This window comes from Hibiscus syriacus, unplaced genomic scaffold (genome assembly GCF_006381635.1).
Source record: "Hibiscus syriacus cultivar Baekdansim isolate YM2019G1 unplaced genomic scaffold, ASM638163v2 tig00000778_pilon, whole genome shotgun sequence".
In the NCBI taxonomy this organism is placed as follows: domain Eukaryota; kingdom Viridiplantae; phylum Streptophyta; class Magnoliopsida; order Malvales; family Malvaceae; genus Hibiscus; species Hibiscus syriacus.
This window is the reverse complement of record NW_024061825.1, coordinates 211,018-226,284: the sequence shown is the minus strand read 5'-3', so window position 1 is coordinate 226,284 and position 15,267 is coordinate 211,018. Positions and strand designations below refer to the sequence as shown.

Sequence of the window (15,267 nt, the reverse complement as noted above, 5' to 3'; positions counted from 1 at the left end):
ATAACAAATGAAAGAATTAGCTAAGTGGTTAAGGTATGTGAGTTGGATTCCCTTTGGTGTCGAAACTTATCTTCATTTATTTTCACTTCAATTCAAGAGGTGACACATGTTATCTTTTGATTTGATTAAAAATTTATTAAGTTAATTAAATTAAAATTTTATCTAATCAGATTGTGACATGTTATCTAATCAGATTATGACATGTGATATTTGATTGGAGAAATAAATTTATTAAATTAAATTGAATTTAAGACCTAATTAAAAATTAAGAATTAAAGTTAATCTTAGTGATCAAATTGATTAATTCTAAAATCTAGGGGATTTAATCTATAAATTTAATACATGACTAGAAGAAAAAAGATTTTAAAGTTAATTCTCAAATTAAGGCATTAGACAAATTAAAAACATAATCATGATCAAATTGCATTAAATGAAAATCCAAGGAAACAAATCATATACATGTAATGACCAAAATATAAGAAAACAAATCAGGGTTCCAGCGTCGTAAATACATAACTTTACAAGGACTCATGCCCTAATTATGCAAATGTTGTTAATTGCCACGTATATTATTCTGTTAAATGTTAACGACAAGTGACTATATTGAAACCATTTAAACAGTTCAGTGGTCATATCGATGTAAATTTAAAAATGGTGGTCATTTCGAGACTAATCAAAAATTGGGTGGTAATTTATGTAGTTTACTCTTATATTTATGTTTATGGATAAAAAAAATAATTCACTATAAACTTATGATTATAAATGAAATAAATAGGAAAGAGCACGACTCTAAGAAATTTTGATCATTCAATTTTATACGATCAATTTTTTTAAAAAAAAAAATATCAGGTTTAGGTCGGATTTTTTTAAGAATAACATTAGTTCAATTCAAGTTTAAGCTGAAAAGTCTTAGATCAATTCGAGAAAATAGTATAATTATCCCTTATATTTAGGGAGAATTGTAATAATACTCTTCTATATGTATTTTTTCAATTATATTTCTATTTTTATTGAATAAAAATAAAAGTTATGCATATATATATATTTATGTCGGATCATATGTAAATTTTTATCCAAAAATAATGTATGATTTCGAATTATGTAGAGCCTCCCTGTAACACACCCAACCCGTACCCGACCCGGATATGAGTCAGAGATATTACATTGACTTTTAAAACACAACTCTTAACAAATAATAGCAAAATATTTGAACTTATATTAAGAAAATACGATAATATACATATTGTAATATAAGTTTACCAAAATATTCAGAGCATACACAACTTAACCCTTTAATTACATGCCAACTGCCATTTACATAACAAAATGACCTACTGATTAAGTTGCTTCTGATCTGGTGGTTGCAGGAGTAATGTTGTCCAGCTATTTAACGAGTCCCGTCTACTTTCTTGGATCCTACGTGTGAAACACTCACACGCTAAGTCATCGACTTAGTGAGGCAATAATATAATAATAACAAGGAAATGTAATAAAAATGTCATAATGATATGGAATGAGATGAAAGCATGTACTTAATCAATGTAGTTTACATCACCAATATCCATACCTGTAAGCATATTACAGCTCGTATTAATAAGTTCATTGGCCCATGATACCATATTGAGAACCTAAGGTATGTGAGTATTGTGAGGTTGTGCACTATGATGTCACCACAGCTCGTATAATTGCACCGAAGTGCCACGTAGAATTGCACCGTAGTGCCATATAATAATGTCCATAAGGACCACATATTATTCCTTAAGAATCATATACATATACTAGGGATCAAGTATGTGTCTTACAAGACTTCACACATGTTCCACAGAATATATATATATCCCGAAGGACCACGTAGAATTGCACCGTAGTGCCATATAATAATGTCCATAAGGACCACATATTATTCCTTAAGAATCATATACATATACTAGGGATCAAGTATGTGTCTTACAAGACTTCACACATGTTCCACAGAATATATATATATCCCGAATGACCGCGTAGAATTGCACCGTAGTGCCATATAATAATGTACATAAGGACCACATATTATTCCTTAAGAATTATATACATATACTAGGGATCAAGTATGTGTCTTACAAGACTTCACACATGTTCCACAGAATATATATATATCCAGGCTATGCATATGCACTCACCTATATTTCCTTGCTTTTTCCTCGATCGATCCTACTTGTCGATTGTTCCAGAACTCGTTTAGGCTCGATATCTACATAGTAATTCATTGATACTTATCAGTATACTAATTAGTATATTCTAAACTATCATTTCTTAGGCTAAAAGAAAAGCCATTTTCATCTTTTAATAGAGGCATGCATCGATGCACTCCTGATGCATCGATGCACTGAGGGCATTCGATGTTCATTTTATTAGAAATGCATCGATGCACTGACGACATTCGATGTTTGTATTTAAATTAATGCATCGATGCACCTTCAACAAATTTCTGGGATTTATCATTGATGCATCGGTGCATAATGAATGTGCATCGATGCACATTGCCCAGAAATGTCATTTAAGCACGAAAATCTCTTCTTACTCTACTTGACACTTTATACTTCCCCCCTTTTACTATCCCTAACTTGCATACTCTTACTTAAACTAATTATTATCCATTAAATACTTCTAAAACTTAGAAATCTAATTCTCCATGTAGAATTTAAGAATATAACCCAAATTCCAACATGTTCTAATTTGAATTCTAACACCTCATACTTCTTAGTTAGCTTTATGACAAGTCAAATCTCACTTTCAATTCTTATTATGAACTCTACTGTAAGATTTCACTTTTCTACTTCCTTTCTTTAATTATTCATATACTCCTCATTTTATGGTTTTAAGATAATCTAAGCTTTCCTTAAGCTTAGTTATTATCTAAGGATCAATAAGCAACCTTAAATTCATCAAGAATTTGATTCACAAGAAAACTCACCTTTAGCTTGGCTTTACGAGGAGAAGAAGAAGAAGATGAGAGAAATGTCTAGAACTCTAATTTTTTTCCCAAATGTCATCCACGTGGGTTATAAGATAACCCCAAATAATATTAAATTCATTTACTTGATAAAAGACTAGTTTGCCCTCTTAACTTTTCCTTATATGCTAAATTATCCTTCTCCAAATATTTTAATCCAGTTCATGAACTTTCAATTTATCTAATTTGGTCACTGAAATTAAAATCTCACAATTTGATCACTAACCCGATATGATGGATGTTACAAATCTCCCCCCCTTAAGAAAATTCGTCCTCGAATTTTCATTGCACGAACAGATAGGGGTATTGATAACGCATATCTTCTTCACGCTCCCACGTTGCTTCCTTTACTTTGTGATTCCTCCAGTGAACTTTGACCAACAGAACTGATTTATTCCTCAACTGTTTAACTTCATAAGCCAATATTCTCACTGGTTGTTCTTCATATGTCAGATCCGATTGGACTTCTACTTGTTCTGGTGCAACGATGTGAGAGGGATCGAACCTATATCTTCGTAACATGGACACATGGAAGACGCTATGAATCTTCTCCATTTCCGGTGGCAAGGATAACTGATATGCCACGGGTCCTATTCTTTTAACAACTTCATATGGCCCAATGAATCTAGGACTTAACTTTCCTTTCCGACCAAACCGTAATACTTTCTTCCAGGGAGATACTTTAAGAAAAACTTTATCTCCAACTTCGAACTCAATCCCTTTTCTTTTAAGATCAGAATAGTACTTTTACCGATCAGATGCGACTTTGAGGTTATGCTAAATTTCCCGCACTTTCTCTTCCACATCTTGAATCAAATCTGGACCAATTACACTTCGATCTTTGAGCTCGTACCAGTTTAATGGAGTACGACATTTCCTCCCATATAACGCCTCATAGGGTGCCATTTTAATACTGGATTGATAACTATTGTTGTAAGCGAACTTTGCCAGTGGTAAATATTTCTCCCACGACCCTTTAAACTCAATAACACATGCTCGCAACATATCTTCCAATATTTGAATAGTTCTTTCTGATTGCCCATCCGTCTAAGGGTGAAAGGCCGTACTAAAGTTAAGGCGAGTTCCCAATGCTCCCTGCAAAGATTTCCAGAATCTCGAAGTGAATCGAGGGTCTCGGTCAGAAACTATAGAAACATGCACTCCATGCAATCTAATAATTTCTCTAATGTACAACTCCGCATATTTTTCCATAGAGAAATTAGTTCTGACGGGAATGAAATGAGCTGATTTGGTCAAACGATCAATGATGACCCAAATTGAATCTCTTTTGTTCGGAGTCAAGGGTAACCCCGAAACAAAATCCATCGTCACATTATCCCACTTCCATTGAGGAATGAAAAGGGGTTGTAATAATCCAGATGGAACTTGGTGCTCAGCTTTGACTTGTTGACATACTAAGCACTTAGACACAAATTCAGTGATGCTTCTTTTCATCCCTGACCACCAAAATCGATCCTTAATATCCATATACATCTTGGTTCCACCTGGGTGCATCGTCAATAGACTACAATGAGCCTCTGTCAATATTTCTTTCTTCAAATCTTCATTGTCGGGTATCACAATTCTTCCTTTGTAATACAAATTTCCATCTGACTTAACCTCAAAGTCTTTAATTTCTTCCTTCTTTATTTGCTCTATTCTTTTCAAACACATTTCATCTTTACATTGTAATTCTCTAATTCGATCCAACCATGTTGGTTTAAGTTTTAACTCTGCACATAGACCACCGTCTCCAGTTATAGATAATCTTGCATCCATAGCTCGTAAGGCTGCAAACGTTTTCCTGATTAAGGCATCGGATACTACATTAGCTTTTCCGGGATGATAGTCAATTATCACATCATAATCTTTCAGGAACTCTACCCATCTACGTTGCCTCAAATTTAGCTCTTTTTGAGTCATCAGATACTTCAGGCTCTTATGATCCGTATATAAGTAACAACGCTCTCCATAAAGATAATGACGCCAAATCTTGAGAGCAAACACTACAGCAACCATTTCTAAATCATGGGTGGGGTATTTCTTTTCATATGGTTTCAACTGTCTTGATGCATACGCTACCACTTTCCCTTCTTGCATTAACACACACCCTAACCCATTATAGGACGCGTCACTAAATACTACGAAATTCTTGCCAGTTTCAGGTTGAACTAATACAGGAGCTTCTGTCAAAATTTCCTTTAAAACTTCAAAACTTTCTTGACATTTAGGAGTCCAAACAAACGGTATGTTCTTTCTCATCAGCTTTGTTAGAGGCAGCACAATCATCGAAAAATTCTTAACGAATCTTTGATAATAACCGGCAAGTCCAAGGAAACTCCGAACTTCAGACATATTCTTAGGAACTTCCCAATCCATTATAGCTTTAATCTTTTGAGGGTCAACCCTAATCCCATCTGCGGAGATCACATGCCCCAAGAAAATTACTTCATTTAACCAGAACTCACATTTGGACAATTTGGCATACAACTTTTTATCTCTTAAAATTTGCAAGACGATCCTCAGATGTGTGCTATGCTCTTCATGGGATTTCGAGTACACCAGTATGTCATCAATAAAGACAACAACAAACTGGTCCAAGTAGTGCTAAAAAATCCTGTTCATAAGATCCATGAAAGCAGCAGGTGCATTCTTTACTCCAAATGGCATTACAATGAATTCATAGTGACCATATCTCGTTCTGAAAGCTGTCTTCGGAATGTCTTTCTCCTGAATCTTCAATTGGTGATAACCGGAACGTAAGTCAATCTTCGAGAATACCGAAGCTCCTTTTAACTGATCAAACAAATCGTCAATACGTGGAAGTGGATACTTATTCTTGATTGTCACCTTATTGAGCTGTCGATAATCAATGCAAAGACGCATTGATCCATCATTCTTTTTAACAAATAACACAGGAGCTCCCCAAGGCGATACACTTGGTCGGATAAATCCCTTCTCTAGCAACTCTTGTAATTGATTCTTTAACTCTTGCAGTTCTTTTGGAGTCATTCGATAAGGTGCCATTGCAATCGGAGCTGTTCCCGGCATTATTTCAATTTGGAACTCTACCTCTCTACTTGGAGGTAATCCTGACAATTCAGCAGGAAAAACATCAGGGAACTCTCATACTATTGGAATCTCCTCTAACCTTTTCTCTTGAGCTCTTGAATCTATCACATTTGCAAGAAAACTCTGACATCCTTGTAGCAGTAATTTCTTGGCAGACATCACTGATATTACATTTGCTAAAGGATTACACATTTCACTGATCACATTAACTTCTATTCCTTCTGGACTCTTCAGGGTTACCTTTTTCAATCTACAGTCGACATTCCCATAATAATGAAACAACCAATCCATTCCCAGAATCACTTCAAACTCGTCAAAGGGTAATTCCATCAGATTAGTATAGAATTCAATTCCCTGAATCTTTATGGGACACCCCTTACAAACCTTGTCCACCCGATTACTATGCCCTAACGGATTAGTTACTATCATCACATTACTCGTAGCTTCTATAGGAATTCTCAATTCTTTTACTAATTTACTGGTAATATAAGAATAGTTAGAACCCGGATCAATCAGCACCAATACTAATTTATCATACAGTTGAAAAGTACCTGCAATGATATCAGGATCATCACGGTCATCACTTGTCTTTAAATTGTATACCCGAGCAGTGGATCGAACTTCCGGTTGCATAGAGGATTCAGACTGGTTCCTTCCTCTACCTCTTCCTCGTCCTCTCTGTGAGGTAGAACTAACTCTCTCAGATGGTGCAGGCTCACCAACCAATATCGGGCAATCCCGAATAAAATGTCCAGCATCTCCACAACGAAAACAAGCTGCATAAACCATCCGAAATAACCCAGAATGATTCTTCCCACAATGCTGACACTGTCTCCCTCGACTCTGAGTGAATCTCCCAGTACCCGATCCCACTGATTGTGTCTGTCTAGGTCTCACCTGACTTGCTCCTCTTGCTGAGGATGCAACTGATTCGGATCTAGTTTGCGATCGAAATCCTGAGTCTCTTCCTCTTTTTGGTGGTGCTGAACTAGAAGAAGTAGTCGTCCTCTTTGATGTCTGAACTCTTGAGTCCCCAAATCTTTCATTCTGAGCCCTTTCAAGAGCTTTTGCACGATTGATCACCTCCTGGAACGAGGACAAGTTTAATACTATCAATATTTCTTTAAGTCTAGGGCGCAAGCCTTCCACGAACCATTCGCAAGCATCTTTTTCAGTAGGCACAAGCTCAGCTGCAAACCTGCTCAGCTTATTAAACTCACATTCGTACTCATATACAGAGCGGCTCATCTGCTTCAAATTCATAAACTCCTGCTTCATTTGTCGGATAAACTGATCTCCAATATACTTGTTTTTAAATTCTTCTAAAAACAAAGACCAAGTCAACTGGTCGATTGACATCCTCATGGTGACGTTCGTCCACCATATCCTCGCCTGACCCCTCAATAAAGATACAGCTCCATCTAATTTCTCCACTTCGGAACAGTGGAGACCATCTAACATGATTTTCAAATCATTCAACCAAAGATCCGCTGACACTGGACCTTCCTCAGCTTCTCCCTTAAATTCGAGAGCTCCTAAACCTCTCAACTCTTTTGCTACATTCATTCTTTGAGTTGGTGGAGCAGGAGGTTGAAGACGCGTCAAAATAGCGTCTAACGTTCTGAAGAACGTATCTTGATCTTGCACAGGCACTCCTTGAGATGCATGTTCTTCACCTTGCCTGACCAGGGCAGGTTAATTACTGCTTTCAGCATGCCTATCTTCTCCCGCTTCACTTCGGGAGCTATTATGTACGGACATCTAATAAGAATAAACACATTGTTCTATTAGCAAAACAACATACTCATATTATACCAGATCAGAAGTTCTCACTATTTGTTGGCATGTATTCCATTTAAAGACTCTATAGACTCTGGTTTATGCCTAGAATCGGCTAAACCATGGCTCTGATACCATTAAATGTAACACCCCCAACCCGTACCCGACCCGGATATGAGTCAGAGATATTACATTAACTTTTAAAACACAACTCTTAACAAATAATAGCAAAATATTTGAACTTATATTAAGAAAATACGATAATATACATATTGTAATATAAGTTTACCAAAATATTCAGAGCATACACAACTTAACCCTTTAATTACATGCCAACTGCCATTTACATAACAAAATGACCTACTGATTAAGTTGCTTCTGATCTGGTGGTTGCAGGAGTAATGTTGTCCAGCTATTTAATGAGTCCCGTCTACTTTCTTGGATCCTACGTGTGAAACACTCACACGCTAAGTCATCGACTTAGTGAGGCAATAATATAATAATAACAAGGAAATGTAATAAAAATGTCATAATGATATGGAATGAGACGAAAGCATGTACGTAATCAATGTAGTTTACATCACCAATATCCATACCTGTAAGCATATTACAGCTCGTATTAATAAGTTCATTGGCCCATGATACCATATTGAGAACCTAAGGTATGTGAGTATTGTGAGGTTGTGCACTATACTGTCACTACAGCTCGTATAATTGCACCGAAGTGCCACGTAGAATTGCACCGTAGTGCCATATAATAATGTCCATAAAGACCACATATTATTCCTTAAGAATCATATACATATACTAGGGATCAAGTATGTGTCTTACAAGACTTCACACATGTTCCACAGAATATATATATATCCCGAAGGACCGCGTAGAATTGCACCGTAGTGCCATATAATAATGTCCATAAGGACCACATATTATTCCTTAAGAATCATATACATATACTAGGGATCAAGTATGTGTCTTACAAGACTTCACACATGTTCCACAGAATATATATATATCCCGAATGACCGCGTAGAATTGCACCGTAGTGCCATATAATAATGTCCATAAGGACCACATATTATTCCTTAATAATTATATACATATACTAGGGATCAAGTATGTGTCTTACAAGACTTCACACATGTTCCATAGAATATATATATATCCAGGCTATGCATATGCACTCACCTATATTTCCTTGCTTTTTCCTCGATCGATCCTACTTGTCGATTGTTCCAGAACTCGTTTAGGCTCGATATCTACATAGTAATTCATTGATACTTATCAGTATACTAATTAGTATATTCTAAACTATCATTTCTTAGGCTAAAAGAAAAGTCATTTTCATCTTTTAATAGAGGCATGCATCGATGCACTCCTGATGCATCGATGCACTGAGGGCATTCGATGTTCATTTTATTAGAAATGCATCGATGCATTGACGACATTCGATGTTTGTATTTAAATTAATGCATCGATGCACTTCATATGCATCGATGCACCTTCAACAAATTTCTGGGATTTATCATTGATGCATCGGTGCATAATGAATGTGTATCGATGCACATTGCCCAGAAATGTCATTTAAGCACGAAAATCTCTTCTTACTCTACTTGACACTTTATACTTCCCCCCTTTTACTATCCCTAACTTGCATACTCGTACTTAAACTAATTATTATCCATTAAATACTTATAAAACTTAGAAATCTAATTCTCCATGTAGAATTTAAGAATCTAACCCAAATTCCAACATGTTCTAATTTGAATTCTAACACCTCATACTTCTTAGTTAGCTTTATGACAAGTCAAATCCCACTTTCAATTCTTATTATGAACTCTACTGCAAGATTTCACTTTTCTACTTCCTTTCTTTAATTCTTCATATACTCCTCATTTTATGGTTTTAAGATAATCTAAGCTTTCCTTAAGCTTAGTTATTATCTAAGGATCAATAAGCAACCTTAAATTCATCAAGAATTTGATTCACAAGAAAACTCACCTTTAGCTTGGCTTCACGGGGAGAAGAAGAAGAAGATGAGAGAAATGTCTAGAACTCTAATTTTTTTCTCCCAAATGCCATCCACGTGGGTTATAAGATAACCCCAAATAATATTAAATTCATTTACTTGATAAAAGACTAGTTTGCCCTCTTAACTTTTCCTTATATGCTAAATTATCCTTCTCCAAATATTTTAATCCAGTTCATGAACTTTCAATTTATCTAATTTGGTCACTGAAATTAAAATCTCACAATTTGATCACTAACCCGATATGAGGGATGTTACACTCCCTAAGTCTGTTTCGATTTGGATGATAGATGAATGGGCTAAATCTATGAGATAATGTGTTGGAATTATTTATTTCACGAGATAACGTTCTCCCAAGATTAATTGCTGAAGTAGGGAATTGCACAGTGTTGGCCGTAGGTCGCCATGCCTTCCGGGCGACCTACGACGTGGCAGCTTCAGATGTCCCATGCACAACCCAACCCATAGGTCGTCATGCACTCCCAGCGACCTCCTAGGTCGCCATGCACTCCGGGCGACCAAGGAGGTCGCCATGCACGCCCGGCGACCTTGTCTCCTTGCATGGCCATGTGATATTTCTGCACGTCTCGCTCTATGGATGCAACGCATGCATAAGGGAGCAGAGGGTTAAAGCTTGGTCGTCGGGCAGGAATCTCCCAGCTATGACATGCAGGGCGCGCTCTATGGATGCAACGCATGTATGGGGGAGCAGAGGGTTAAAGTTTGGTCGTCGGGCAGGAATCTCACAGCTATGACATGCAGGGCGTACAAGGGTTAAAAGCTTGGTCGCCGGGCATGCATGGCGACCTCCTTGGTCACCCGGAGTGCATGGCGACCTATGGGTTGGGTTGTGCATGTCCCATGCACACGACCATTCCCTCGTCGGAAGCTGCCACGTCGTAGGTCGCCCGGAAGGCATGGCGACCTACGGCCAACACTGTGCAATTCGCCCTACTTCAGCAATTAATCTTGGGAGAACGTTATCTCGTGAAATAAATAATTGCAACACATTATCTCGTAGATTTAGCCAGATGAATGATTATATATTTAGGTGAAGATAGGATATGTAAAAAAATTGATTTGGCGTGACTTATATCTATCTCTAGGTTTAAATACATGCACTTCGTTATATCTCATAAATCTTTTATGTTAAGAGATTGGATTTTTAGGATTTTAGAGAACACAAACTTACAAAATATTGAAGGGTAAAAATAAAACAATATTTTAAATATATGATAATTTAAAATTTTCAATGATACATTTGTCTCGTCTACCCCTTTAGTTAATCAATATATATATCGTAATAATTATTATGCAACTAAGTCAAACCATCAAATAATTTTTAACTATTTGAATTGTAATAAATTTAATTTAATTATGAATTGAATTTTAAATATGATTGATTGATTTTAATTACTACTATATATGTTCAAATTATTTATAGTTATATCTTAAAAATTATAACATCATATAATAAGTAACCTAAAAGTAATCTAAAATTTGAAACTCCACTCAATAGATTTAACTATAAGCACTCAAATTAATTTAAATAAATAATTTGAAATGACATGAACCTAAATTAAAATTTAAAACAATCTAAATTAACACTATCATATTTAAACTAACCCAAACTCAACTAAAACTTGGGGTGCACGGTTGTGTTGAAAAAACTAGACTTGTGGCCCACGAAGACCTCGGCCCTTTATATTGAGAGACTTACGTATCAAGAAAAGGGCAGCAGTCTCCTCCTCCTAGTCGGTCTCGGTTTCTTTAGAAATTGCTCTACAAAAGCAAGCTCATCCACACCACATTCGTCCTGACCTTGCATTCTTCACTCTAGGGTTATTCTGAGATTGATTAATGGAGAGAGAGCTTCTGGATTTGTTTGAGGCCGCCAGTAAAGCCACTGATTTGGCCGCCTCCAATGCCAACGGCCCCGAAGTCTCGAGATGCATTGAAGCCTTGAACCTGCTCAGGGCTTTTCCCGTCACCTATGACCTTCTTCTTTCTACTCAGGTTTGTTACTTTTCCCTGTATTAATTTTATATTTTTGCCGTTTCTTAAATAAATTCCGATGAACGATTAACTTCATGTGTGGATTCTACCTTTCTGATGAGTTAATCGTTATTAGTGCTGCCTGCTTTTTTGAATTGATGGGATCCATCACGTTCTGTTTATTCTTACTGTTTCATTTTACAAAGGTTGGGAAAAGGCTTCGACTACTCCCGAAGCATCCTAGGGAGAGGATCAATACCGTGGCTTCCAAGTTGCTTGAGTTGTGGAAAAAACTTGTTCTTGAAGAAATTGCCATGAGAAAGAAAAATGGCACCTTCCCCATTCACAAAACGTCTAAAGCCATTCCCACTAAGCCCATCAAGCTCGAGGAAAAGAAAGCAACTACAATGGCTGACAAGAACAAGATTAATATTGAGCAGAGATCAAATGCAAAGAGTGGTCCGAAGCTGAATCCATTGATCAAAACTTACGATCCTTATCGTAACCAAATCCGGATGATATTTTTAGAGGCGTTTTCTAAAGTTGCTGGTGAGACCGATGATGAAGAGGTGTTGGATCGAGTGAATGGTTGTGATCCCATCCAGGCAGCGATAAGCGTAGAAACTGCAATGTTTATGAAGTTGGGTAAAACATATGGCACACAGCAGCACAAGTACAGTGAAATAATGTCCAACATGACGGATCCAAATAATCCAGAGCTAAGGAGGAAGGTTCTTCTGGGAGAAATTATGCCAGGAAAGCTCATTAGTATGACCCCTGTGTTTCGGTCCTTGTTGTCAACGGACGACCACTTACTATCAAATGCAGACAGGAAGAAGAAGAAGAAGAAGTGCAGATGAACCTATCGATCCTATGCAACAGCCATTGCAAATTCTGTTTTCATTCATTTCTGCATGTGATGCAAATATGTAACCATTGACTATTATCTAGCTCATTTTCATTATATTTTTTTGCTATTTGATGCATTTTTTCATTATATTTTTGCCATTCGTTGTTGTAATCACATTGGGTGAAGAAAATGACTGAGAGAACAAGATTTATAGTGAAAGAGGAGCATCCCGGTCATGTGTATTGACAGCAAGATGATTTACTACTATAATGAGATATTGTTATAGCATTTCCCTTGAAAATGACAATGAAGATAACAAAAAGGTCTTGAATCCTTATTTTTCTCTAATAATTTGAGAAGCATTGGACGGGGCTGAACTCTGCCATGGGTTTTCATCATCTCTAATTTCCTGAACAAGATTTGAAAAAAAAAAAAGAAATAAAGAGAAAGAAATGAAACGTGGATCTGCAGTTTCACTAATAACAACACTTACCAGCGAATGAAGCTGGTTAATGTTCCAACCACCCCGTTGCTTTTCCCTGAGTGAGATATCCTCTGTTTCAAAACATGGAAATAGCAAGAATGAAGTGTTGTTCAACATGCTTGAGAAAATGGTTGAATGAATTTACCATGCAATAGGATTTGAGCTCTTTGAGTCTGAAGAGCCTATCAACTTGGATCTCGAGGTGTCTCTGAATCTGCCCTCTCTCTTCAATCTCCTTCATCTGCAAAAGCAACACGGCGTCTTTCTCTTCCAACAACTTCTCCGTCTTCTCCTTGTCCAATCTAAGCCGTTCCATCTTCTCCCTGAAGGCATTGAGCTCCTCCGCCAACGACACCGTCTCCATATTCACAGCGGCGGTGGGATATTGATGGTTCAGGTTCCGCTCGTCGGAATTGAACATCTTGGGATTCGACACCAGCACTCTGTCAGTGGCAGCAGCTTTATTAGTGGTAGCAGTATTGCCGAATGGGTGGAGAGGCCTGCGTCGGCTGAGATGAAAACGAGCCGTCGCCATTGCTAGAAGTATGGGATTTTGATTTGACAAGAGAAACAACAAATTGCCGACGCAGGCAAGCCAATAGATAAAAGAGAGATTAGAGACGTTGATAAAATTGACACTGACTGAATTCGAATACGGACAATCATAGATTCAAATTACGGTCGCGGTTTAAGATGTAATAGATGCTATCAAGATCACAATAGATATTACGGACGTGAATTTTTTTTAAATTTCACACATTTTATTATAAAATATAGTAATTATAATTATAAAAAATCACTTTTAATCATTTTTAGAGTGTTTTATAAACTTATAGATTTTTATTAATGCATAAACACAATTTTTACCATCATTAATTATTTTTGTATTTATTTATAAATTTCTTAAAAATATTACATTAACTCATAACAATCAATTATACAAGAAAATTAATAGTTTATGTATTAAACACGTAATTTATTTATTATATTTTAAGGCATAAATCAAGTATTGATCTTAATATTTTTAGTTTAATTTTCTTTTAAGATCTTTTTATTTTAAAATTAATGAAATTAAAATCGAATTTCCTTGGTTATTAGAATTTAATTATTTTTAAGATTATATATTTTGTTCTTAAAAAGAATTGTCGGATTATATTAGAAAAAGACTAAACTAAAACAAATAAAGTCATCCAGCTGTAACCCATTACATCCTGCACTTGTCAACAAAATAAAATAAGAAATTAAAATTTATCCAGTAGTTTCACATTCTTGCTTCTTTCGAAATGTGTCATTGAAAAACTTACAATAAAGCTTTAAAATTTTTGTTGAGCTTGAAGTGCTCTGAACCTCCATCTTATACATAAAGATTCTGTAATCGACGTCTATCCTTCTCCACTTGTTTCGTCGGTATATCTGGAATTTCCTCAACCCAAAACAAATCTTCTTCTTCATCCCTTTTTTCTAATGCGAGCATGGTGATGTTTGGTGTTGTAACGGGAATTAACGGAAAAAACGGTCCGTTATAGCCGCGATCGATCGTTACCCGTTAAATTGTGACCATTATCAGTCGTTACCCGTTAAATTGTGACCGTTATCGGTCGTTATGGGTGTGATTCCGTTTCACACCGTGATTTCGGCTGATATCGGTAACGGGGGCTGCCGATACCGTGATATAACAGCTGTTACACCGTTACACGACCGTTTTTTGAATCACTGCTGACAATTAACAAACTAACGACTACCATTTTCCTCTTCATTTGCAGAAAAAATACATTTTTATTGTACTCTCAATTGTCGAAACTTGTTTTTTACTAACTCGAACCGATCCAAATCACACTTAATAAGAATATTTTGCATAAATAAGACTTTTAACTCGAGATTTATTTAGGCGATATTAAATTATTTACGATCACTTTTATTTTGAATATAGTAGGTGGACGTGATTATAGGACATGAAATCTCAGAAAAAAAGAAGAAAATTAAATTCGGGTAATACAATATACGAAGGATTGAAGGAATTATTATTTTTGTGTTAGGTGGATGGTAATAAAGGGAGTGAACAAAAG

At 36.2% G+C, this 15,267-nt stretch overlaps 1 protein-coding gene and 1 pseudogene across 1 annotated transcript; one reads left to right on the top strand and one right to left on the bottom strand.

The window, feature by feature from the left end:
- Positions 1 to 11,732: 11,732 nt before the first annotated feature.
- LOC120218482 lies at positions 11,733 to 12,800 on the top strand (annotated as a pseudogene).
- A 307-nt stretch (positions 12,801 to 13,107) lies between these two features.
- Positions 13,108 to 13,779, bottom strand: LOC120219280 (high mobility group B protein 6-like). Its single transcript, XM_039216110.1, has 2 exons — positions 13,347 to 13,779; positions 13,108 to 13,272 (listed from the first exon to the last, which is right to left on the bottom strand). Exons 1-2 carry the CDS (start codon positions 13,734 to 13,736, stop codon positions 13,207 to 13,209), a joined length of 456 nt encoding a protein of 151 aa, XP_039072041.1. The 5' UTR covers positions 13,737 to 13,779; the 3' UTR covers positions 13,108 to 13,206.
- Between the last annotated feature and the right edge of the window lie 1,488 nt (positions 13,780 to 15,267).